The sequence below is a fragment of the Alligator mississippiensis genome, chromosome 7 (assembly GCF_030867095.1).
Source record: "Alligator mississippiensis isolate rAllMis1 chromosome 7, rAllMis1, whole genome shotgun sequence".
NCBI lineage: Eukaryota > Metazoa > Chordata > Crocodylia > Alligatoridae > Alligator > Alligator mississippiensis.
This window is the reverse complement of record NC_081830.1, coordinates 82,395,330-82,420,299: the sequence shown is the minus strand read 5'-3', so window position 1 is coordinate 82,420,299 and position 24,970 is coordinate 82,395,330. Positions and strand designations below refer to the sequence as shown.

The 24,970-nt window shown below is 39.9% G+C and overlaps 1 protein-coding gene across 2 annotated transcripts in view; it reads left to right on the top strand.

Annotated features, from left to right (window-relative positions):
• The window catches only part of MCCC1 (methylcrotonyl-CoA carboxylase subunit 1), a 30,282-nt gene extending 5,826 nt beyond the window's left edge, over positions 1 to 24,456 (top strand). For both annotated transcript variants that reach the window (XM_006262034.4, XM_059731180.1), the window contains exons 3-19: positions 30 to 169; positions 594 to 689; positions 2,237 to 2,358; positions 3,205 to 3,352; positions 4,831 to 4,952; positions 6,377 to 6,488; positions 7,193 to 7,274; positions 8,836 to 8,963; positions 11,304 to 11,487; positions 12,011 to 12,120; positions 12,641 to 12,857; positions 13,955 to 14,041; positions 14,577 to 14,626; positions 19,650 to 19,787; positions 20,515 to 20,622; positions 21,524 to 21,595; positions 23,536 to 24,456. In XM_006262034.4, the coding sequence (XP_006262096.1) occupies positions 30 to 169; positions 594 to 689; positions 2,237 to 2,358; positions 3,205 to 3,352; positions 4,831 to 4,952; positions 6,377 to 6,488; positions 7,193 to 7,274; positions 8,836 to 8,963; positions 11,304 to 11,487; positions 12,011 to 12,120; positions 12,641 to 12,857; positions 13,955 to 14,041; positions 14,577 to 14,626; positions 19,650 to 19,787; positions 20,515 to 20,622; positions 21,524 to 21,595; positions 23,536 to 23,655 (2,036 nt within the window). In that variant the 3' untranslated portion in view covers positions 23,656 to 24,456. The remainder of the gene's footprint in view (positions 1 to 29; positions 170 to 593; positions 690 to 2,236; positions 2,359 to 3,204; positions 3,353 to 4,830; positions 4,953 to 6,376; positions 6,489 to 7,192; positions 7,275 to 8,835; positions 8,964 to 11,303; positions 11,488 to 12,010; positions 12,121 to 12,640; positions 12,858 to 13,954; positions 14,042 to 14,576; positions 14,627 to 19,649; positions 19,788 to 20,514; positions 20,623 to 21,523; positions 21,596 to 23,535) is intronic.
• Positions 24,457 to 24,970: the final 514 nt, after the last annotated feature.

The window sequence follows — 24,970 nt, the reverse complement described above, 5'->3', positions numbered from 1 at the left end:
TATTTTAACCTGACTTCTCCTTTGTACAGCAGGCCACAGCATAGAGAAGGTCCTCATTGCAAATCGAGGAGAAATTGCTTGTAGGGTAATACGGACGGCAAGGAAGATGGGTGTGAAGTCTATAGCAGTTTACAGTGATGCAGACAAGAATTCCATGCACGTAGCAATGGTAAAGTATAGTTGTTATGCAAGTGAGTCATTCTATTTAAATAGTAGGTCCAGCACTTAGAGAAAAGTTAATTGCATGCATAGCCTTCTGTGGGACCATGTCCACAGAATAATTGTTAATAACTGAAGAGAAAATGAAATTGCATGGTTAAATAATTCCAGTACCTAAGGAAGCATCATTGGTTAGTACAGTGTATTTTATCTTCTGAAGGTCTAGCTACAGTTTTTGAAGTATAAGCAAAAAGATCTCTTGTCTCATTTTAGACCCCTACAGACATTATAAAGCTAACACAGAGCTTGCCTTTCTAAACCCAGCTAAGCTCTTTCTGAAGAGGGAACAATTGAAGCCCCAGGATACAGGGTTAAAATTTCTTTGTGATTGACTAGTAAATGGCTAGTAAAAATTCATCTCTCTCCTACAACAGGCAGATGAAGCATATTTAATTGGCCCAGCTGCCTCTCAACAGAGCTACTTGTCCATGGAAAAAATAATGCAGGTGGCCAAAAAGTCAGCAGCACAGGTAAATATAACTGCATTACCCCCTAGAACTACACACAGCTGATACAGTGGGGTCTCTGAACGATTACACTTCTATTTTTAAGAAACATGGTATGAATGTGTTCTTCTGCATGTGTGTGAAAATTCATTTGAGTTGCTGGATTTAATCTTGGATTTTTGCAAATTAAAAAGTGAAGATTAAACAGTCATGGCAAGTATTGTAAATGCTTTTTTATAGAAGATGCAACATGTCTTATTCTAAGTATGTAAATACATTATCCTCTTGGCGTCTTTCTTGGCTTATTATTTCTTTCACATCATAAAGTAGTTAAAAAAAAATTGTTTGTTGTGATCAAATAGTATTTTTTGAGATGTTATGTGCAGAGTAACAGTCTTTAAAGTATCCAAAATAATTTAAATGAGACTTAGATCTTAAGTTTCTTGTCGCTTAAAAAAAATGGGATTTTTAAAAAGATTGGCTCCCAAATCACTTTGATGTTTCTGCAGGCATTACCCTAGTGGCATATAATGTTGCAAGACCTAGATATATAGTGTGGATCTACAAAAATGTTCTTAGTTAATTTGCACAATTGGAATGTCTGCTCCAAAGAATTTATAATCTGAAGGCCTGATCCCATTGTGATGCTCGTGGATGTAGATATTTTCAAGCAGAGTTCCACTGAAGTCACGGACTAACTGTATTCATGTGGTTAACTTTTTGCAGGATCAGGCTGTAAATAGCATACATAAAACATGAAAAAACAATTTCCTTTAAAGTTAACTTTTGGCATAATACCTTATCTTTGTGACTCAACTCTTCTGATACATATATATCCTTTATAAACAGAATATTTATGCTTATGGTGTTTTATCCCTGGTGATTCTATTCCATATTTTCCCCCCATCCTCTACATAAGCTGTAATTTTAGGATTTTGTAAGTTATGTTAGGATATGAGTCAACAGTGTGCCCTTGTTGCCAAGAAGACTAACAGCATACTGGGCTGCATTTTATTAGTAGGAGCATTGCCAGCAGATGGAAGGAAGTAATTATTCCCCTCTATTCTACACTGATGAAGCCACATCTGGAGTAGTGTGTCCAATTTGGAGGGGGGAGCAACAAAAATGATTCAGGGACTGGGGCACATAACTTCTGAGGAAAAGCTGAAGGAACTGAGCTTATTTAGTCTGCAGAAGAGAAGACTGAGAGGGGATTTGATAGCAGCTTTTAACTCCTTGAAGTGGGGATTCCAAAGAGGATGGAGCTGCCTGTTTTCAGTGGTGACAGATGACAGAGCAAGGAGCGATGGTCTCAAGTTGCAGCAAGGGAAGTTTAGGTTAGATACTAAGAAAAACCTTGTCACTAAGAGGGTGGTGAAGCACTGGAACGGGTTACCTGGAGAGGTGGTGGAATCTCTAGTTGGAGGTTTTTAAGACTAAGCTTGACAAAGCCCTGTCTGGATGGTCTTGCTTTGAGTAGGGGGTTGGACTAGATGACTTCCTGAGGTCCCTTCCAACCCTAATTTTCTATGATTCTACGACAAAATGTGGTAATTGTCATATTGTTTTAGGCTATACATCCAGGTTATGGTTTCCTCTCAGAAAATACAGAGTTTGCAGAGTTGTGCAAGCAAGAGGGAATCATCTTCATAGGTCCTCCTTCATCTGCTATCAGAGATATGGGTATAAAGAGGTACCTGTTTCTGCTTTGTTTTTCGCCGCATTGTGTAATTTACAAGCTTACTGAAGCTGTTTGCTACGTACTTTGCTCTTTGCATTTTTGTTGTATTTTGTGCAGAAGAGAATGGAATAGCTATATACTTTTCATAGTTCTAAAATTAATGTAACTATGGGACCATTCCAGATTTTTCAGTTAATAAGATCGTGTCATAAAATATAGCAATCACACTACGTACTATAGTGGGATTAGTACTTTGCATGATTATATGGAAAGGTCCAGCCAGGTCTGCTCTCTTGCATGTTGGGTAGGAAAGCACTGGTACGACTGGGGGAGCTCTGTCCATGGTGGTAGAATGGAGAGTCTGAGGTCTCTGTAGAGGCATATGTGGCTGATATAGAATGGTTTTCTTGAGCTTCAGGAAGAATCCTATTCTACTTTCCTTGGGCCTCAGAGAATTTCCAGGGCAAAAAGTACAGATCATGGAGGTGGATATTAGCGGCTGCTCTACCAATGACGCTTTGAAAAAGAAACGCATGTTATTACAGTAGTTTACATACAGAATTGTTCAAAATAATTTGGTGCCTCCATTGAGATTAATTTTACAATGCATATTAATGTGTATAGTTTATTTTAACTGGTGTAATGTCCACACTTGAAGATCCCATTTCTTTGGTTTTCTTAAGCAATACAAAAATTACTTTGTGCACAGTGTGAGTAGCACTGCTGAAGTCAAGTCAGTGGAACTACTTCCATGAACAGAGTTAAGCATATAAAAAAGTGTTTGTGGATCTGGGGCCTGTTGTAAGAAATAAGCATTATTGTTGCCACTTTTAAACAAAAAAAAATGTTCTTTTGAAGCACTTCCAAGGCGATAATGTCTGCTGCTGGGGTTCCTGTCGTTGAAGGTTATCATGGTGACAATCAATCTGATGAATGTCTGAAAGAACATGCCAAGAAAATTGGGTATCCAGTAATGATTAAAGCTGTTCGTGGAGGAGGAGGAAAGGTAGGGATACTACTGAAGATTTGTTTGTTACGTGAAGTGAAGTTGTGCTAAACTGAAGTGTAATGCCTTCTGTTGCTTGTAATTGAATTCTGTAAAAGCAGTCTTAACAGGAACAGAACTGCTATTAAGTTAATAAAATAATGTTCAGCATATCATTGACTAAAAGGAAGTGAAAATTCACAATATTGGGCCAAATAGTTTGACTAATATAAATCAATATTCAGGCTGGACATAAGGAAGAACTTCTTCACTGTCCGAGCACCCAAAGTTTGGAATAGACTGCCGCCAGAGGCGGCTCAAGCACCCACTTTGAACACCTTCAAGACACATTTGGCTGCTTATCTTGCTGGGATCCTATGATCCCTGCTGACTTCCTGCCCCTGGGGCAGAGGGCTGGACTTAAACAGGCTTGGGACATTTCGCACACGCAGAGAATTTGGCCCGTTGTGTCATATGAGGTCACATGAGGTTTAATCATTGTGTAATGGTGGCCTTTGTTGTGATTTTTAATTGTGGGTTTAGAGTTGAGATTGCTGAATGGGCTCTTAGAAATAGCCGGTGACCAGCCAGCCAACTGATATTTATTCCACAGTGACCCTGCTGACTAAATCTGATTCTGCTTTGAAAGGTGACTGTGTAAAAATGACATTGTAGAATTCCAGATTTGTCTGTAGGATTTCTCAAACTACTGTATTTACCTACTCAGGAAAAACAATGTTTTTCTTCTGCCTACAAGTCCTGAAAATTCACTACGGGGTTCAAAAGTCAAATTGAATTCTATTCTCAATTATTCCAGCACAGCACATGACTGTTTAATTATATCCTTAGTGATACTTTAAGTGAGATGTTTACAGAAAATTAATTGATTGGAAGTTAGGGGACTTGGCCATCTGTAAGTATGTTAGGGGTGAATATTGGGATCTAGGAGAAAAACTATTCACTAGGGGGCCCCAGGGGAGGACAAGGAGCAATGGCCATCAACTGTTAGAGCAGCGGTTCTGAACCTTTTTCAGTTGACGTACCCCTTGGTCTCAGAGTGAGATTTCACATACCCCCTTTCAATGGAAAATTAATTTTTTAGGTCCTTTGACCTGTGTTAGACAATGTATAAAATAATATCTCATGTACCCCCGGTTCAGAACCTCTATGTTAGAGGATGGTTTCAGGTTGGATGTAAGTAAGAACTTCTTTATAGCAAGAGGAGACTGAACAAGATACCTTGCTGGCATCATTTGATCTCAGCAGTATTCGTGCCCAGAGTAGGGGGATTGGACTCGATCCTTTGAGGTCCCTTCCAGCCCTTCAGTTCTATGATTCTATGATTCTGTTGATGAATAAGAAGCAGCAAAATTGTTTTATTGTTAAATAAATGCATTTTAATTGTTGTAATCACCCAGTGGTGGATTTAAAAAAAAAAAAATATTTATAATTGACTTGTTCTTTGGTAGATATTTAGATAAGGATCTGTTACATCTTAGGGCATGAGAATTGCTCATTCAGAAAAAGAGTTTCTGGACCAGCTGGAGTCAGCCAGGAGGGAAGCAAAGAAATCTTTCAATGATGATGCTATGCTGATAGAGAAATTTGTAGACAATCCAAGGTAAGAAATAAATATTTTAATGCTGAAGATGTGTTTAAGAGCTATACTGCTATGTTTATATAGAATAATAGTCTCTCTTACACCGTTTGTATGTACTGTGACACTTAAATAGTAACAGGCAGAATTGTTAATTTAACAAAGTATTGAATGAATCATTGTAACTATGAATTATAACAACGTGTAACATAAATCTAGCTGTTTTGACATGATAGCAGCTGTCTAATTCTAATTGTAGAGTGTATCCCAGTCATCACGTAATGTCTATAGTTGAGAATGCAAAATGCCTCATCATTACAGCAGGCTTTTAACCTCACTGTTCTTTTAAGTCTGGAGGAAGTGTTGTCTAGAGTGCTCAAGCACAGATATATAGTTGCCAGTAGACTGATACTCTCCAGTCCTGACTCCATCAACTTCATTTATGCCCCTAAACAAGTCACTTAATCTGTCTGCCTCTGCACAAGCGGGGTGATTCAGGCCTGTGATAAAGAGCCACGCAGATGATCAGAGGTCAGGAAAATAGACCTTATGGCGAGAGGCTGAGAGCTATCGGACTCTTCAGCCTGGAAAAGCACAGGCTCAGGGGCAATCTGATGACCACCTGTAAGTTTATAAGGGGTGTTCACCAGGATCTGGGGGAATGTCTGTTCATCAGAGCGCCCCAAGAGATGACAAGGTCGAACAGTTATAAGCTCCTGCAAGACTGTTTCAGGCTGGACATAAGGAAGAACTTCTTTACTGTTTGAGCCCCCAAGGTCTGGAATAGCCTGCCATCAGAGGTGGTTCAAGCACCGACTTTGAACGCCTTCAAGAGAAATTTGGATGTTTAATTTGCTGGGATCCTGTGACCCCAGCTAATTTCCTGCCCCTGGGGCAGGGAGCTGGATTCAGTGATCTTCCAAGGTCCCTTCAAGCCCTAATGTCTATGAAATCACTGCCAAACTGTTACAAACTACCAGTTGGTCCCCTGAAATGTTACAAATTACCCCTGAGTCTGAGGAGGGGTAAGAACCAAAAGATCAATATGTAAGTACAAAATTCCCAGGTTTAATGTAGAAAAAAATACATTGGGACCAGAAAAAAAAAACCAGAAGTATCAGGTGCTGGATGTTGATTTCCATGGGTTTGTTTTTCAATTTGCCACATTTCAATATAATGACTGTAGTGTTCAGAATCCCATTGTAACTAGTATCTTTAGGCAGTGTTGTGCAGTGACTAGCTCTGACTGTTAACGTCCTCCTGTTGAGGGAAGGCCCTGTTGCTGCAGTGGGCTGAGCCAGTGTGGGCCCCTGCATCTGTATGGCACCCTGCTGGAATCATTGAGGCTGCACACACGTGTAAGGGTTTGGCTCATTGCAACTTGCTGTAGATTGGGGCCTTAGGAATCTTTGGTAAAATACATTGAAATATTTGTTACTGTGAAACAGGCATGTTGAAGTCCAGGTGTTTGGTGACCAGCATGGCAATGCAGTCTATTTGTTTGAAAGAGACTGCAGTGTGCAGAGAAGACACCAGAAAATCATTGAAGAGGCTCCAGGGGTAAGCAGAGGGTTCCTAAACAGATGTAATAAATTAACATGATTTTAAGTTGCCGCTCTGCTATATATAGCAGTATCTGCTGGGTTGTACGTTAATAAGTCTTAAGACATGTATAGAATTTGTTACGGAAAATAACTGTTCTTGTTGATGAGCTCTGAGAACAAACCAAAAACTGTGGACATGATTTTCCTAGATGGAATTTGACCATTATGCCATCTACTCATAGCAGTTTATTTTGGGCTGTTGCTGGTATCTGATCTTCTAGAACAAGGGGAAAAAACACTTGTACAATATGTATTATATATGTTATGCTTATTTTTCCTAATTTATCAAGGATTCTTGATTTTTTCAGAATTTAGGACATGAGGTGACTCTTGCTTGGGTCAGGAAACAGTTTATTGCCCTGATAAGATTTTTACACAGGTAGATATATTGTAGAGGCTCTGAAGCTTTGATCACTATCAGAATCCAGGCACTGGTTTATGCAGACTGGAGGTCTACTGTTCTAGAACAGTTCCTAAATGGCTAAATTTATGCAAAACTTTTAAAAGAAAGCATAGGTAATTTATAGAATTAGATTTTAAATACAATATGGTTAAGGATTCTGTCAGTTTTCCAAAGATGACATACTAGCCATTTATTACGCCTGTGGAATCTGTGAGAGTTACAGTATGTTTTAATCATTTGTGTTAATATATTCATAGCCAGGAATTGGTCCTGAAGTCCGAAAGAAGCTTGGAGAAGCTGCCGTCAGAGCAGCTAAAGCAGTGAACTATGTGGGAGCAGGTAGGTCAGGTTTAACTTCCTGCTGGTGCAGGTCTCTTAGTTTAATAGAACCTTGAACTTCAAGTCGCATTTTCTTGTTTTGGAACCTCATACACGTGTGACATTTTTTCTAAGTTGGTCATGCTAAGTGAAGGGTGTAGTCCACACCTAATTTTCAAGCTTACTTAATTAAAGTAGTTTAAGAACACTTTATGTCACCTTTTAACTGAAAGTTTATAACATTGTAGCAGGTAAAGTAGAATTGAGTCCTGATCAGTTACCTAATCCTGAGGCGTATGTGGGCTGTGTTACTCCCGTGAACTGTCCCGTGCCATCACCACTTGTGTCAGGGGTGTAGGTTGTAGCCGTGTTGGTCTAAGGACATAGGCAGACAAGGTTCTTTGGGTAAATCCGATATCTTTTATAAAAGATATCAGATTTACCCAAAGAACCTTGTCTGCCTATCACCACTTACACATGTTTTTACCCATCTAATCATTACTTAGGCACATCTTTTACGTTTCCACTATTTCCTTTTTCATCGATCATCCTCAGATTATCCTATTTCCATTTTAAGCATGGTTCTTGGGATCAGTAGATTTTGATGTTTCCTAAGCAAATTAACATGAACATTTAAGAATGATGGATTCATAGCTTGAAGTAATGCAGAGCCAAAAGCCTTTATCACTATAAGGATACAAATTTTAAAAGGTACTTAAACTTATATCACTATAAGCTAACAAGAATATCAACACAATAAGTCTAACTCAGCACGCTTGCATAGCCAGATAATTGTATCCAGTGTAGTAAATGGATAATCACACAGTTAATTTTGAGTTGAATTGTTAAACTAATGAAAGTTGGTATGAATTCTGTGCCAAAGGTGGTAGGGGAATATTAAACAGAAAAGGCTAAGAAGTCTCAAAAGAAACAATTCAGACCAATAGTTTCATATTTGAAAGTCATTTTTTTATGAATGCACATAAGATTATGAGAGCAAAATAAAGGGAAATGATACTGCAAAGAACAAAATGTCAGTATACAATCTGCAAGGTCATGTTTAAAAAAGAAACCCATGGAAGATGGCTGTGGTTTCTAGTGTGTTTACTAGATGAAAATCAGTTTATAAAATGCTAACACCTCTAATGTGGCTGAAGATAAACTTTGGAGGAAATGTTTATTTTTAATTTGTAGAGTACAGTTCTTTCTGAAGCACTTTATAAATGGCATGCTTACTGCAAGACTGAGATGCAGCTATTCCTGTAGAGCCAGGTTGCAGCTGAAAAGCACAGAATGCAAATCTATTACAGTGTAGGCAGGACTTGGAGTTTCCAGGTCTCTACTTATGTGGGCTTTTAAGACACACCGCATTGAACTCAGTGCCACACTATTAATCTGTTATGCTGGGATTTGATTCAGTGGCTTCTGGCAGTCTAGTTATTTTTGACCTGATGCTCAACCATTAACATAACTCTCCAGTTTTGTCAAAACATCTTTGTCAAACTGCAAAATGCTAAATGTTTGTGGAGGAAGAACACCACCTTCTTTTCTCAGTGAAATGTACCCATATTTGATATTTTAGGGACTGTGGAATTTATTATGGACTCTCAGCATAACTTCTACTTCATGGAGATGAACACCAGGCTTCAAGTGGAGCATCCAGTTACTGAGATGATCACAGGGACAGACTTGGTGGAGTGGCAGCTTAGGGTAAGGGGTTAACTAATTTTAATTGTAAGGGGTAGTATGGGTAGGTAAGTTCTCTGTGGTGCTCTGGTAGGATAGTGGTCCTCACTATTGATTGCTGGAGGCCCACAAGTAGTTTTAGAAGCTGATCTCACTTTCCTATTTGTGATCAATTCTCCTTGCTCCACAACATCCTCCTTTTTCTTTCTTTGATACGGAGAAATATTATAGACAGGCTCCAAAGCGAATTCAAAGTCCTCCTTACAATATGGGGTGTTAAAGTGTCATAGGAAAGGACAGGTGATAATCAGGTATTTAACAGTATTATTTAGTGTGTGGGGAATGGAAGCAGGAAGCTCTTAAGTTTATCCTTAAATTTCTGAATACTCTTTAGTAGCTGCATTTTTAATATGCAGAATGTTTCTTTGACCCAGACAATGCATGAAGCCAGGGCCAGAGCAACAAAACTCCTCGCAAAAGAGTAGGTCTGGTATTCTCTCTGTAGATACTTACCCTTCAACAGAAATTCATTTATACCTGTGTGGACAGGTGCCTGACACATCCATCATATATTCAGGAGAGACAATTATCTTCATATCTGCTAAGGATGACAAAGTTTTGAATCTCCAGGAGCTGGGGAGAAAAGAATAACACAGAGTGATGGAAGCCGTGAGTGAAGAGAACATCATGGTTATGGGTACAAATTAGTTTGGGCAGTGGGGTTCTGGGCGGCACCAAAGTTCAGAAATGGAACATGTCACTGGGGTGAAGAAAGGCTGGAAAAAACAGGCAAAATGGCTGCTTGATACAAGAATGCTGAAGCAAGGAGAGACAGGATTTGGATCATTAGTCCAGAAGTGATTGTTGAGAATAGTAGAGTGATATGCTGGGATAGATGCAAACATTGCTGGGGAAGAGGGGAAATGGAAAGGGCTAAAAAGAGGTTCGTGACTGTGGCCTGGTGACAGTGGTAGCACAAAAAAATAGCGGCCACACATAATCAGGTGAAAAGAGATTATGTGAATCTGCAGGCTTAGTCTGATGTATTTATTGATCTCCATGAAGTTCAGTAGGAAGAGGAAGAGTTTAGAAAACCTCTGTGGTCCTGCGTGGTAGTATAAGTTACTAAACAACTCTGACTGGGAAGAATTTAGATTTCTGTTGTGGATGGGAAGCGTCACTGATGAGATTAGCATTGGGAAGGGATCCGATTTAAGGCTTCCATTTTAGCTAACTGACCACGTTAAATACTACAGGTTTCTTTGTGGTATTTTGCCTTTATAAGGCTTTCTGGCTCACCCTGAAGCTGATTTGTTTTCCTTCACTTCTAGATTGGCAGCCTGAATTCCTAATTACCTCTTAGTTTAAAAAATCCAGTATTATTAGAAATTCCTCTTGTGAATACCTTTTTGAAGTAGTAAAATATTTATAAGATGACAATTAACAAGTTTTTTCCAGTCACTGAGAGGGATTTTTCTTTCCCTAATTTACTGTTCCAGGTAATCAGGCCTTTGTTTTCCAGTGCTTTATAAAGTCGCATTGAGTTATTTTTCTTTATTATAACCACTGCAGTAGGAGGAAATGAAAACACTGTACTTCAGCTGTACTGAATGTTGCACAATCAGTTTGCAGTAATAAAACATTTGAAAGAATCATCTCTCAACAAACTTTAAAGTGTGTTTTTATTTCCTGGAAAAGGCAAGAGGAGTAACTTCATTGTACTTAAGAGTAAACTCCAGAGTAAACACCCAAATCTTTTCATCCACGACTTTATTTTCATACTCCTTTTTGCATCACATTTACCATTACTCATGTACTTTTTCTCCAGCCCTTCTTCCTTTCCTTCATGATCAGAATATCAAGTAACAGTATAGCATTTGTGGCATCACTTTCATTTCTAGGACAGTAGACTGATATCACAAACATAGTACTGTTTTATGACTTTTCTTTCTGGAAGGCATTTGACACCTTAAAACAAGAGAGAGAGATTGGTCATCATGGATGAATTTAGGCTTAAAACAAGATCAAAATGATCAGTGTATTGCAAACTGACTGGTTTTCTGGTTCAAGTGCTAAAGTACTTATTATTTCTAGCGCAGTGTTCTTTTTAATTCCCTATCTATCATGCTGCATTGCAATTTACACTTGCTTCTATTGTTGTACAGTTGTAAACATCTGGACTACATGCTGCAGTTGCATAATTGTGCATCTAATGTATTTTCATTGGTAGTTTTCTATGAAAAGTGTGTATGTGCACAATATATAAAGGGAGTGAGAGACAAGATCTGTACCTGTCTGCTAGTGCGCTACTGCAAATGTTAAGGTTGCTTCTAGATAAAAAGAAAATTACTCTTCTGCCTTCAGGTTGCAGCAGGAGAGAAGATTCCCCTAGCACAGGAGGAAATTTCACTCCGGGGCCATGCATTTGAAGCTAGAATTTATGCCGAAGATCCTACCAATAATTTCATGCCAGGGGCTGGACCCTTGTTGCATTTGTCTACACCACCACCTGACAGTTTCACCAGGATAGAAACTGGTGTCAGACAAGGTAAAACTAAAGATAGTATTGAAAATAGAGGTTATTCTTTTTAAACGTGTTCTTCAAGCAATTCTTTTGAGTGACTGTGGCCTTTTGGTCCTGTGCTTATGCATATTTGAGACAGAACTTGTCCCCAAGAATTTTACCATAATTACAAATAGATAATTTGACACATAACTGTATCTGTGTTGCTGTGTTGGATCTTTGAATGTTTTGTTATTTCCTTTTTCACTCTAATTATCACTCCTTTGGGATAGGCAGATCAGACAGACTCCCTTCATAGCCTGTCAGTATGGCACCTTCTTCAGCAAAGTTTAGTGGTGAATAGCTTTATCTCTGCTACATGCCAAAGCAGACTGGCCTTGGCATTGAAAGACTGGTCCACAAATCAAACCTGAATTTCTGCTGTGGCCATGCAGTGCACTGTGACACCTGTCCATTACCAATTATTGCATATACAGCACAGCACCAAACATGCCTCTATTCGGAAGGTGTGCCTCAATGACTTAGAATGGTTTCCTTTATGCTTTAGGTGATGAAGTTTCTGTGCACTATGATCCTATGATCGCTAAGTTAGTTGTCTGGGCTGAGGATCGCCAAGCAGCATTAAGGAAGTTACGGTACAGCCTTCATCAATATAATGTGAGTACAGTTAATCCAGTGCAACTTCAGGTCCATTTCTACCTCAACTGTAGCAACGCGGGGGAGGAGAGACTAATAGTTACAATAATAAAGGGAAATTGTGGGGCTAGCACAGGTATTACATCTGAAACAGTTTTGAACTTTTTTTATAATTGCTTCTATTTCAAGTTAGCATTGTTCCTTCAAATACTTGAGAATTTTCAAAACATTGAGCATTGGCCTCTTTCCCTTTAATAAGTATGGGTTGATCTTCTGGTGACTTCTGTGGAGGAAAAGTTTGGGGAAACCTGGAAAAAAATCTTTTTTTTTTTTTAACATCCTAGCTTCTTTTTTTTCCAGGATGTTTTCTTAGGTAATCAACCATATATTAATGGGAATGCTTATGCTTTCTCTTATAAATACTATGTTTCATTAATGCCACTTTTTAGGAAAACTTATCTTATGTGCCACTTGAACAGAGAACCGTATGTCCATTTCTAGCTCTTCATTCTCGTTTGGGAAAATCCTTCTTTTTTGACAGATTGTAGGACTAAGCACCAATATCGATTTCTTACTGAGCTTGTCGGGACACTCGCAGTTTGAGGCTGGAAATGTACACACCAATTTCATTCCTCAACACCATGAAGAATTGTTTCCAAGCAGAAAGGCAACCCATAATGAGGTGTTGTGTCAGGCAGCTTTGGGACTCATCCTGAAAGAGAAAATGATGACTGATGTGTTTAGAGATCAGTCCAATGGTAAGGCTCACTCTTCCTTATGACAGGGTGAGACAGATCTGAACTCTTGTCCATATTTTTAATATTTTTTTTTATGCCTCATTGTTTACTGTTTAAGGCCACTCCTTTTAACATCTGCCTACTATCTACTGTAGAATCCACTGAGAAGGCAAGGCACAACCTTCTTTTGGTGACTAAGATTAAGTATGTCATGGGAGGGAAGGTAGCTATGAGCCTTTCAGATAGGAACACACAGCTCTCCCTCTGCCTTGTATTACAGTGCCTATCTCTTACAGTGGCAGAGTACAGATGCTGAGGGGCAAAGTGAACAGGGCACGTCCAGAATTTTCTTCCCCCTTCTCTCCTATTGCAAGTTCCAGCAATCAGAGGTTTAGGAACTTTTGCATTGGGCAACACCAACCTTTATCCACTGACCAGCTGTGGACCACTTAACCAGGGCCTCAGAGACCAGTAGTCTGTAGAACACAGCTTAGGTAACCAATGCTTTTAGTAGATTGAGCGTGGCATTAATAACTGCGAACTTCTGAGTTCTACTGTTGGTACTACTAGGGTGACCTAGTCGCATTAAAAGTCACCTAATCCAATACCCGCTGAGATCAGTGCAGAGACTTCCATTGACTTCTTTGGGAAGTATCTTGCATTTCTAATTTTGGTGTGTTAATTTTCATACGTATAAAAAAAGGAGGATGTGCTCTAGTTAGCAAGTGCCATCCTCTAGATGACAAGTGCCACCTGGGTAGACAGGTAGCAAATTACAGTTATTAATAGCAGTCTAAAAATTGTGCCCACACCTAGAGTGTACTATAACAGTTTGCTCCCGGTCCACTTGTGCCTCTCCTCTAGAGTTATGCATAACACCTAGATTATAAACTGTTTGGAGCAAGGACTGTTACTAACTCTGTACAGCAGTACAGTGCAACAGAGTCCCAACAAGATTAAGGTCCTTAGATACAACATAGATGTTTAATAATTTTTAATAAAGAGTTTTGAAAATGAGAAGTGCAGTGTGTAAATGCTTTGTGTTTTGTGGGATTTTTTTTAATAATGCATTTAATGCAACATTGACTGTATATATGCTTATATATCTTGTATTCCAGATAAGTTCTCACCGTTTGCTTCCAGCAGTGGTAGAAGACTAAATGTATCATTCACTAGAAACATGACTCTTCTGGATGGTGAAAATAGTAAGTGATTAGTTGTGAGTAAAGTGTGTTCAAGAGACGAGGTTATTTCAACCCACATACAAATATTCCAAAAAGGTAATAGTAAACAGAAGTAGAAAATAATTTTAAGGATCACAAGCTTTGGTCAGCATGTTTAAAGAAAGCAACATCTGTGCATATGGACTACATTTTTAAAACGATGTCCTTAAGTTCAAACTTGCCATTCCATATTTAGGCATCTAAATAAAGATGGTCACATTTTCAGAGTAGCAGAACAACTGTAGCTCCTGTTGACTTCATTGAGTTCTTTAAAGCCTTTGTTGAGGTGCCTAGTTGTGGATTTAAGAACCTGTCTTTAGGTATTCAGCTTTGAAAATGTAGATCGAAATGTCAGGACAACCCTGCTTAGTTCTTGCTGGGCTGATCTTAAAATGTTAGTGACTTTATTTAAAAACTACTTTTTGTGTGTTGCAAAGATGTTCTGAATTCTTTTCCTGTTTCATTTTCTCACAAGTCCTGTAAGTAAATCTTGTTTTTTAATACTTTTATTAAACAGATGTGGACATAACTGTAAATTACAATCATGATGGTTCATATAACATGCAGGTAAAGTCTTATTTTCTCTTCAGTATCTTATCAATAGAGTTCATATGCTGTATATTTCTTACTCCAGGTTGGCTGGTGTCACTATGTATCAAGGTTACCTGACACTTCTCATTATAAGACCCTGTTTTCAGTTGCTTATAGCAGTTAAACTTTAATTGTTTGCTGTGAACTTTTCTCTACCAAATGTCTGCCCCAGGCTGAATTTATTGTACATTTTCAGTCACAATGATTTAGCTGTTCCTGAGACGGAAGCTAGGGAAATAAACAGTTCTGCCTGTTTTAAAAAATTATGGCAACCTTCCCTTGGAATAGCTCTTAGGGCCTCCACACTTCAGAGCTGAGACTTGAAAGTTGACAGGGAGGGCCTTTGCATTAGATGGGCCTTTTGCTGTCTCCTGAAAATCCATCCAAATGTAGCCATGGTATAAGATTTTGGAAATTGCAGTTTGCACATGTTCTGTCAATGTTTCTTTGATTTTTAACAGTTACATTTACTGAAATTCTACCTGCTTTAGGCATGTTTCAGTCAGTGGCTGAGTAGGACCCTCCGTACTATTGCAGCTCCAAGCTGTGCTTCTTGTAGAATCGTGTACCTAAATGGCAAGGAAAGAACTTGTCTTTTTTATGCTTCACCCCCTTAGGAGTAAGCCCTTGCAGTGTGGATAAAAACTGTCCAGTGTGAATGCAGACAAGATATAAATCAGACCCCGTGGATGAGGAAGGAAGTTGGAATGAGAAGTCTGGTGAAAGGGAGAGGCTGGGGCGGAGGTTGGCAAATAAGGAGAGGGGAAACGGGAACCTGGGGGTAGGTGTGGAAGATCACTAGGACTGGCTGGGCAAAGAAGCTGTGACTGGGAGCTGGCCTTTGGTCAGTAAGGAGCTGGAAGGAAGATGGCGCTGGGATGGGAAAGGAGACTGGGACTGAGTATCAGAAGGACAGGAAGTTAGAGAGGGTGGGAGGCACATCTGATTAAAAAAAAACAAGGTGCTGTGGAAGAAGAGCCACAAGAATGATTAGAAAGAGCTCAGTCTATTATCAAAAAGGAGATGGGTTGAATTGTTCAGCATACAAATCCTCATGTGGAGAGAAGAAATTTGATAGAAGAGGGTCTTTGAGTCTCAAAGACAATTTTAACCCCTCTAACATTAGAACAGTTTATCAAGAGCTGTGGTGGATTCTCTAGTTCTAGAAGTTTTTAAACCAAGATTTCTTTACCCCAGCAGATCTGATTTTGGTCAATCTGGCAGCAGAGGAAGCATGTACAAAGCTCTAAATACAATCTCTGCCCTTCGTAGCATGTTTAATGGATTTCAGGACCTTGATCCTGTACTCAGGAAAGTCAGTTAAGAGAAACACAATACCAGAAGGGTCAGGGAAATGCTCTTAAGATGTTTTTCTCAATGTCTTGGTCCTATGCTAAAGTTGTTATTGGTGCAGAACTCCCAGTGCATTAGATGAAAGTGTTACAAAAAACTTACCCATTCACTGAAACTTTCCTTCACTGTTATAAAGATATGTCTAGTTCACAGTTGTGAATGTAACACCCCATAAGTAGTCTCCTTCCCATTCCTCTCTGCCCTCACTGTTGTACTTGACGTGTTATAATTTGTGTTGTATTTTCAGCTTACAAGGATAAAGAGTTTTTGTTTGAAACGCATAATCCAAACCTGTTGTGGTAGCCAAACTGAAGTATTACTTCAGAGTAGGTTAAAGTAAAGGCAGATATTGTTAGAGCTAGTTATAAATGCTGGATCCAGAGGGTGCAATTTGCTGAGTGCTCTGAATGGCTTCTATTAAATCCTTGCTGGTCTTCTGTAGGAATATTGTACGGCTGTGTTTTGCTGAGCCTTTTCCACCGTTTTTGATAAGGATTCCCCTAGAAGAGCCAATGGACCAACCTTTTCAGTACTGTAGATATTTAAGACTTGCTAATTGGTAGAGACCTGCCCAAATCACGATTGCATGGATTTCGTGCAAATTGCAAAATCAGGCAATCTCTGTGAAATCCATGGGGGGGGAAAAAACCTTACTAAAAATAAAATGTGGCTCCCCAGGAGGAGCCAGCAGTCCTCCTGGCCACGCAGCCCACCCTGGGGGAGGGGAGCTGCTGCCACGAAGGCAAGCAGGTAAGTTGGCTGCTGTCCCCACCCCCTGCCACGGATTGGTTGAGAAGGCTACCTGTCATGCGGCCCTGCCACTCTCCACCAGTCAGCAATGAGGGGTGGGGTTGCCTGGTGGACAACTCTCAGCCAGTCAGTGGCAAAGGGCGGGACTGTACGATAGATAGCCTGCTCCACCAGTCAGCAGCAGGGGGCAGCCATGATAAGCCCTCAAAAATGGCAGTCTGCCTGCAAAATCGGCCAGCCACCTCCTTAACTTGGGTAGACCCCTACTAATTGGAAAGTAAAGGGTGCATAAATTTTTTTTTTAATAGATTTTTTATGGAGCCCAACTAACTGTTATGCAATTCACAAGGAACTGTCGTTAGTGTACGGTGCACATCCACTACAAGTGTTAAATTGCTGCTGTCACAGTCTGCTTGGTGCTCTGAAAGAACTAGATGCACGCTTGTGAAATCTGTGAACAGCACTAAGATGAGAAGTATTTCCAGCGTAGAGGAGGACTGGCGTATAGTACAGAAAGAAGGAGATAGTGGAGTGGAATAACGGAAATGACATGAACCTGAGTAGGATGAAGTGCAAAGTCATGCGTTTAGGGAACAAAAGCAAGAACTTCAGTTTTCGGATGAAGCCTCATTTACTGGAGGCAACATGAAGAAAGGAACCAATCAGGATAATCATCCATTGCTAGCACGATGTCATTGTGAAAAAAACGAATGCAATTCTAGAGTGGATTATACAGGGCATCTTTAGCTGAGACAGGACGGTATTGGTATGATGATACAAAACATTGGTAAGGTCCTGTTTAAAGGTGCAGTTTTGGTCATTCTCAAAAAGGATGACTTTAAACTTGTTATAAATACTTTTTGGGGTGGATATCAGAGAGGGAGAAGACCTACTTTAATTAAGAATAATATTGTCTTAAGATCAAATGGATGCAAACTGGACAAGAATGAATTGAGACTGGGAATTACAGGAAAGATTTTAATTCTTAGAGGATGAAGTTCTGGAATGGCCTTCTGAAGAAAGTGATGGAAACAAGAAACCTGAATTTTTTCATGATGGAGCTTGATAAATTATGGGTCTTTTTGGTGTGATAATCTGAGTGTATCGTGTGAATTTGGATTGTTTGGTATTACCATGAAGATACTGGAAGGAAATTTGATCTCTGTGATGAGGCACCTGGAATTTCTACACTTCAGGACTTCTGTCAGTCATGCTCAGGGACCACAGATTTTTTTCCTCACGCCTGCCTTACAGGATTTGGGGTTATTTCCTGCCCTCCTCCCCCCTTCCTCTGGACCATTGGACATTGGCCACACATAGAATTGGGCATTTGATGGATGTACTGGTGTTCCCAGTGGTATTAAAAATCTCTTGGGTGCTTAGCTAGTGGGTCTTGCTCCCACACTCAAGATCAAATTGATTGCCAAATTTGGATTCATAACAGAATTCTTCCCCTCATCAGATTGGCATGGGGCATGGGGTTTTTTTGCTATCTGTTATAGTGTATAATGTAGTCATCTTCTGGGATCATCTGAGCCCATTTTAATTTGCTTAATTTCCTACCGTGGTAAGGGCATTGGAAGCATGGGGCCAGGGTGGGGTCAAGTCACCCTCCAGCTGCTTTGCCTGTTGCCACTGCTGTGTCCCTACCTCCTCTGCTGCTGCCACTGTGTGACCTGTGCCAGAGCTAGAGCTGCCACTCTGGTACAGGAATATGGGGCTCAGTGGGGCTGAAGCTGCTGCTGCCACCATATACCTTGGGTTAAATCCAGACCATACAGCCTGGAATCAGTCCTAGGCACAAAGTGATTTTGACACCCTTGATTTAGAGCATAGGAAGACTAGCAATTCATATACCCTAAGCATGCAATTACCAAGAAAATAGGATCAAATGCTGTTGCTGCTCCTAACCGTCCAGAATAGGTTCATTTTCATTATAAGTTTGACAAACCTCTTGAAACCATTAGCAATGTTATGTTGGGGTTTTTTTTAATATGAAAGGGAATTGGACATCAGTAAGGATCCTCTGTTGTAAAGATTAAACAATTGACAAAAGTAGTATTAACCAGGACAAGATTTACTGCTCCTTATTTATGCCTCTGAGGCCCCTGACAGACATTCTCTAAAGGTGAGATTGGGATCTGATTCCTCGATCCCAACAATTGTGCATCTTCCCATGCCACTCGTGCATGACAGGAAGTGTGATTGTGGGATTGGGAATCAGATCCCAATTGCACCATATTTCTGGTGCAGGGAGAGCCTGGGATGATGATTCCAGGCTCCCCCTGCACCAACACATTGGGTGCCTGACAGTCAGCTGATTGTCAGAAAGCACCAGGAACCCCTGGGGCAGTTCAAGTCCCCATGTGGCCCCTGGAGCTGGCCAACCATCAGGTGAACATCAGCAAATCAGGACTGCCCCAGGGCTTGAGTCCTGGGACAGTCCTGATCTGCAGTCAGCTGGTGGCGACTGCCCCAAGGGCTTGAGTCCTGCAGTGGTCCTTGCCAGCCAGTGTTCACCTGATAATGATGGTACTTTGAATCAAGTAAATAAGGTATGTTACTTTTTACCCATTAAAGCAGAAGTCAGCAGCCTAAGGCCTGCAGGTCAGATCTCACCTTTAGAGTTGAGGGGCTTCAGCAGCATTCTGGCGGTGGCGGGCTTTAGCGTTCCAGCGGTGGGGAACTTCACCCATCCCATGACAGGGCAAAGCAGCAGCAGTATCCAGCTACTAGTGCAAGGCCCCATTGGACCTGAGCTAGGTCATTCCAGCCTGCCACTAGAAAATGCTACTGAGTATTGTGCCGTGGGAATTGTGCCATTAATGATTTGATTTGGAAAAGCTCAGTGCGGACCTGTTACATGGACAATGCCTAACACTCATAACTGTTCCAGATTGGAGAGAAAACTTTCCTTGTTTCTGGAGACATTTCTCATAAGGGAGATTCGACTTACCTAAGAAGTTCAGTAAATGGGATTGTTTGTAAATCCAAGCTGGTCATTTTGGACAACACGATTCATCTCTTCTTACCGGTAAATTTTTCTTTTTCATTATGTGTGGGAGGGTGAGCAAGCTGGAGTGAAGACAGGGAATTATTGATTTAAGCAGGCAGTCTAAAATTTGTAAGAAGGGCAAAGAAAGGGATTGTTATTTCAGATTTTGATAGCAGTCTCTAATCTTCTGATCCTTGCTAGGATTACTATAATTAGAGATTGGTAGCTGATGGTCTACAACTGAGTACATTAATTGTCTGTAGAAAAAAGATAAAATGCTGTTGACTGCATTGGGAGACTGTACAAAAATAGCATGTTGAAAAATAATGTTTGAACCGTACTACAACAGTAAGTTACTAGAATAGTTGCAGCTGAGAAGTATTTATGAGGAATCATGTAACTGATATTTTTATTTTAATGTACTTCATTTTTTAAATAATAAAACATAAATCAAGCTTGCTCAAGGAGCAAGGAGTTGGTACCAGCCAGTTTTGCAACATTAATATAAAATAACTTTGGCATCTTCTTCATTGCATTGCATTAACAATAGTAGTTATGGAGAGGAAATCTCCCTGCTTGCCTGGTTAAACTTTTTCTCCCTAATAAAAGGGATCAAACAATTAAAATCTCTTTCCAATGAATGTCAGATGAAATCAACATAAACTTACTAACTTATTAGCCATAGCCCACATTCATGTAAGTAGAGTTTGTACTAATTAAAGTGTTTTATGACATTAACTTAATGGTCATTTTATTTTTTTTTTAGGGAGGCAGTGCTCAAATTGGTCTTCCAGTACCCAAATACTTGTCTGGAGTGAGTGCAACTGGACCTCAGGGAGGTGCTATAGCACCGATGACAGGAACAGTTGAAAAGGTAATTTTTACAATGGGCGTGAGTGAATGTCTCCAATACAGCCTATGAAGGGTTAGCCCCTATAGCCTTCATCTCTACCAGAGGAGGCAGGATTAGACCTCTCAGTTACAAGGTAGTGTCTGGCTTCTCTTAGCTGGAAAATGCCTTCAGCTGACTCTGCCTTCCAGGCAGCAGAACAAGTGATCTCTAGACTTCCTTTCCTGCAGAGGATTTGGGTACACTTTTTAATATTCTCAATATTTAGCTAATCTTACTATTTTAAAAAATCCTTTTAATAATTGTGGGGAGTGGGGGGAATGTCCTTGTTGTGACAGCTAAGCCCATCAAGAAACTGGTCTGGAAGGTGCCTTCAGTATTGAGCTGTGCGTCAGTATGGCTAGGAAGGGGGAGACCCTTGGAGATCCAAAAAGAATTAAGCACCTAATATGGAATATACGTGAAATTCCAGTGCCTCAGTCCACAAAACCCAGCCTCATTTTGTAGGATTCCTAGGTTCATTTTTGTCAGTCAGATACCTCAAGTGCCTAAAGTTCTGCTTCTGGGCACCCCCTGGACTGTCTCAGTCTTTTTAGGTCAAGGCACACACACGTCACATCAGCGTTCTCTGTCTGTGGCCTCAGAGAGGTTCAATCCAATGGGCATTTTAGAGCCAGCTTAACACACTCCTCCAGGACCAGGCTGTTTGGAACAGGGCAGCTACAGCATTACAGGGGGCGGTGGCAAATGGTGATAGTCCAGTAACAAGTACCAGAACTGAGCTCTAATGTATGATGTAACTCCCCACGCCCTGACTTCCATGAGGCTAGGGAACTGTGCTCTCTCTTGAACTGTGGTCTTCCTTTCCTCCCCAAATCTAGTATGGATCTGTGTTTTTCAAGCCTTACCTGCTTTGGTTTTCTAGGTATTTGTGAAAGTAGGAGACAAGGTAGAAGCTGGAGACCCTCTCATGGTTATGATAGCTATGAAAATGGAGGTACGTAACATTAAAGAGATTCTAATTACTGTAAAAATTAAAACGCGGTGATCCTTATGTGGATTGAGGTTGATTCATTGCAGTATGATACAAATTCTGCCTTGTTTTGCCATCAGCACGACTTTCAATATGACAAACCTCTTTATCTGATGAGATTTTGGAGGATTCTGTTTACTTCTATTTTATTAACCAAAGCTATTACGTCCATAATCTTTGCAAATGCTTCAAAGTTCAGTTAGGCCTTTATACCCACCAGAAACCAGTCATCCATTCTTTCCAAGCACAAAACTATCTTCCATAATTTGAATGTGTTATTATTTGCTTCGGTGATTTAAGCATATTATACGTATTACCTGCGGGTGCTTCATAAAAAAATTCAGCAAGCAGTGAGTCTATCAGTAAATGTACCCAGAATTTTCTTGTTTGTAATCCTGCTGATTATTACTTGCATAAAGCTTTACAGAGAGTAAAGATTCTTTGTAAGAATCTCCAGGAAATGCAAGTTAGTAGTCTTTGGATATTCCATCATTTTGTTACAATTTTTTACATTAGTTGAAATTGTCTGCACTATAGTTCCTGTACTCAGAGCTGATTGAGTTTGGATTGATTTATTTATCTTCCAGATTAATGTACAGTAGGTGAATTAAATAATGTAACACAGGGCTGTGTGACTTCCAGGCCTCCAGCAACCACACAACCGGGGCCCTACCAAGTGAGGCACGGCCCGCTGGGCCATGTGCTGTGCAGATGCTCTCCGCAGCGCTTTGCATGACCGTGTGGGCACCTCCCCCAACTGCTACATTGGACACCCCTTCCCCACTGCTGCACTGCACAGGCGTAATTGCCCTGCTTCCACTGCAACATGTGCCCTTGCGGGCACTCCAGCCCCACTCCTGCCTTGTGCAGGCACAATTCTCCCCCTTCCCACTCATCCACAGCTCCCTGCACTGTGATGCCCTCTTGGGTGAGGGTAGGAACCAGCAACTAGAGGAGAGAGGGGAAGCCAGGAGCCTCTGGCTGCTTTTGTACCCAGACCAATGGGAGGAGCAGCGGCCAGGTGAGTGGGGACCACAGCGTAATCTGTCATGGGCCACATGTAGCCTGCAGGCCACCAGTTGGACAGCCCTGATGTAACATATTAAAACTAGTGTTTGAAATGCATTATTTTTTTATTGCTGTGCTCTTTTGTAAATCAATAATGTGTAAAATCCCACATCTGTGCACTGGGAAAACACCTTTAGGTTTACCTGAAATTATTTTGGTAATTGTATATATGTAGGTGGTTGTAACATAGTTATTTGTGTTACGTATGCTGTTCTGGGGGGGGGGGGGGGGGGGGGTTGCCAGTCTTTGCCTGACTTGTTCTCACTTTTTTGTGATACTTATTAAGATGTAAGAAACAACCTAATGACCACTTTAAAATTAGAGGGATCCTGTTTAGACACTTCAGTGCAAAAAAGAGTTCACCCTCAGTGTCATAAATTGTTCTTGTGATATAAGCATTTTCTGCCATCAAACAAAGATGTATTTAATAATCAGCAGCACCCTCTCAAAGGAACAGAGCCATTGAATTGTTAACATTTTTGAACTAAGAGTATGTTCTTTTACAAGATGTTTAATTTAGTTCACTGTTCTTTTTGACTAATAAAACTAGAGGCAAATATTTGTACTTCAAAATCTTTAACCCCTACTATGGCTGTCCACACACAATGATGTTTTCCCTTCAATTAAATATAGAATGAGTAAAGACCCGAGTAACTTGAGTTACATTTTTAAAAGAAGGCTTGAAACAATTTTTTTGTGTGTCAGAGCAAATGGCAAATGTTGAATTGATCTCTTACACCTATGGTTAGTATTTGTAAGGTGGAGCTGTTGTTAAAATAAGACTGAGGCGTTTTGAGAATATCCTCTTAATTTGTTATGGATTTGTTTGTGTGCAGCATATCATACGGGCTCCAAAGGCGGGAATAATAAAGAAGGTTAATTACCAAGAAGGCTCCCAAGCCAACAGACATGCTGCACTAGTGGAGTTAATGGATGAAGAAACTGAATCAAAATAAACTTCAATGAAGGTGCAATTTTTGATCTTCTCAAGATTCGCCAAGAAGGTGCTTGGACATCTTGTTGAGCAGACTGTTCGTTAAAAGGTTTGGGGAACTGATTTCCTCTGCATTCCATGGAAACAGTTACATTGTGAATGATGCCAACTTTCTCTAAATACTGGAGATCACAATTCAGCCATTACAGGTAGCCACTAAGGATCTGATCCTGCAGTCCTCTGATCCTGTACAACTCCTCCTGTTGAGCAGTTACAGTTGCCTGTATAAGGACAGCAGGATTTAACTGTAAATTGATGTTACATGTTCTTGTTGTGACTGACGGTGAGGTTCCAAAGCAATGGTCCTTTCATTCAGAGTTGCTATTTTTCCTCCCCTCCACCAAGAGTTTAGAGGGAAAAAGCAAATTCAAACAAATGCATTATAATAACTGTCATTCTTAGACAAAACTCTTATTAATAGCCTGATCTTTGCCCAAGTAAGGAATATACAACTGGGCCCTTGACATCTCTCTAAGTCACTTTATTGCTTGGTGCCTTTACTTCCCCATTTGTAAATGGGGATAATAGCACTTAGATACCTCCTAAGGTGGTAGGGGCTGAATTAACATAATTATTGATGAAAAGCATTATAAAAGTGCAAATTATTATTATTATTACTACAGTAATCAAAATTTGAATCTGACTGGTTATAGAAAGGGGTATTTGGTCTTGAAAGCTGAACTTGCAATACAGAAAGGTTATAACATTATTTAATATTAAAAAATGTTGATGTGTCATAATAAAATACTGTTTTTAAAATTGATGTGAATTTTTCAGTATCTTTTCATGTTTCATTCTACAGATCTATGTTTTTACTTGCCAAAGTATACCGTTCCCAAGGTCATTATAAAGATATGACATGTGATTGATGATAATAGTCATTGCTTCTTTCACTTTTACAGCCTTTCAGGAAGAAAAATGTGTTATTTACTCTAATTTATTTTAACTTGTTGAAGCATACCCAAAGCATGGGCAAAGGGGAAAGGATTTTTTAAATTAAAAGTATTCATTTTAATGATTAGAACTTCCAAATACCTTCTAAAGTTTTTATAAAATGTTAAGTATTTCTTGGCATATAAATTTCCCTATCAAATAGTCACTATAATGATGAGAAGAAATGCTGTTTTAGATTTTTTTTTAGTAAGCAGAGAGGATCTTACAAGAGTTGGTTGTGGAAAATGATATTGCACCAAGTGAGCTGATTCAGGACACTCTTAAGTGCAGTATAGCCAAAAATAGGGTACCGATCAGAGTTTTAGACTTAAGACAGGCAGACT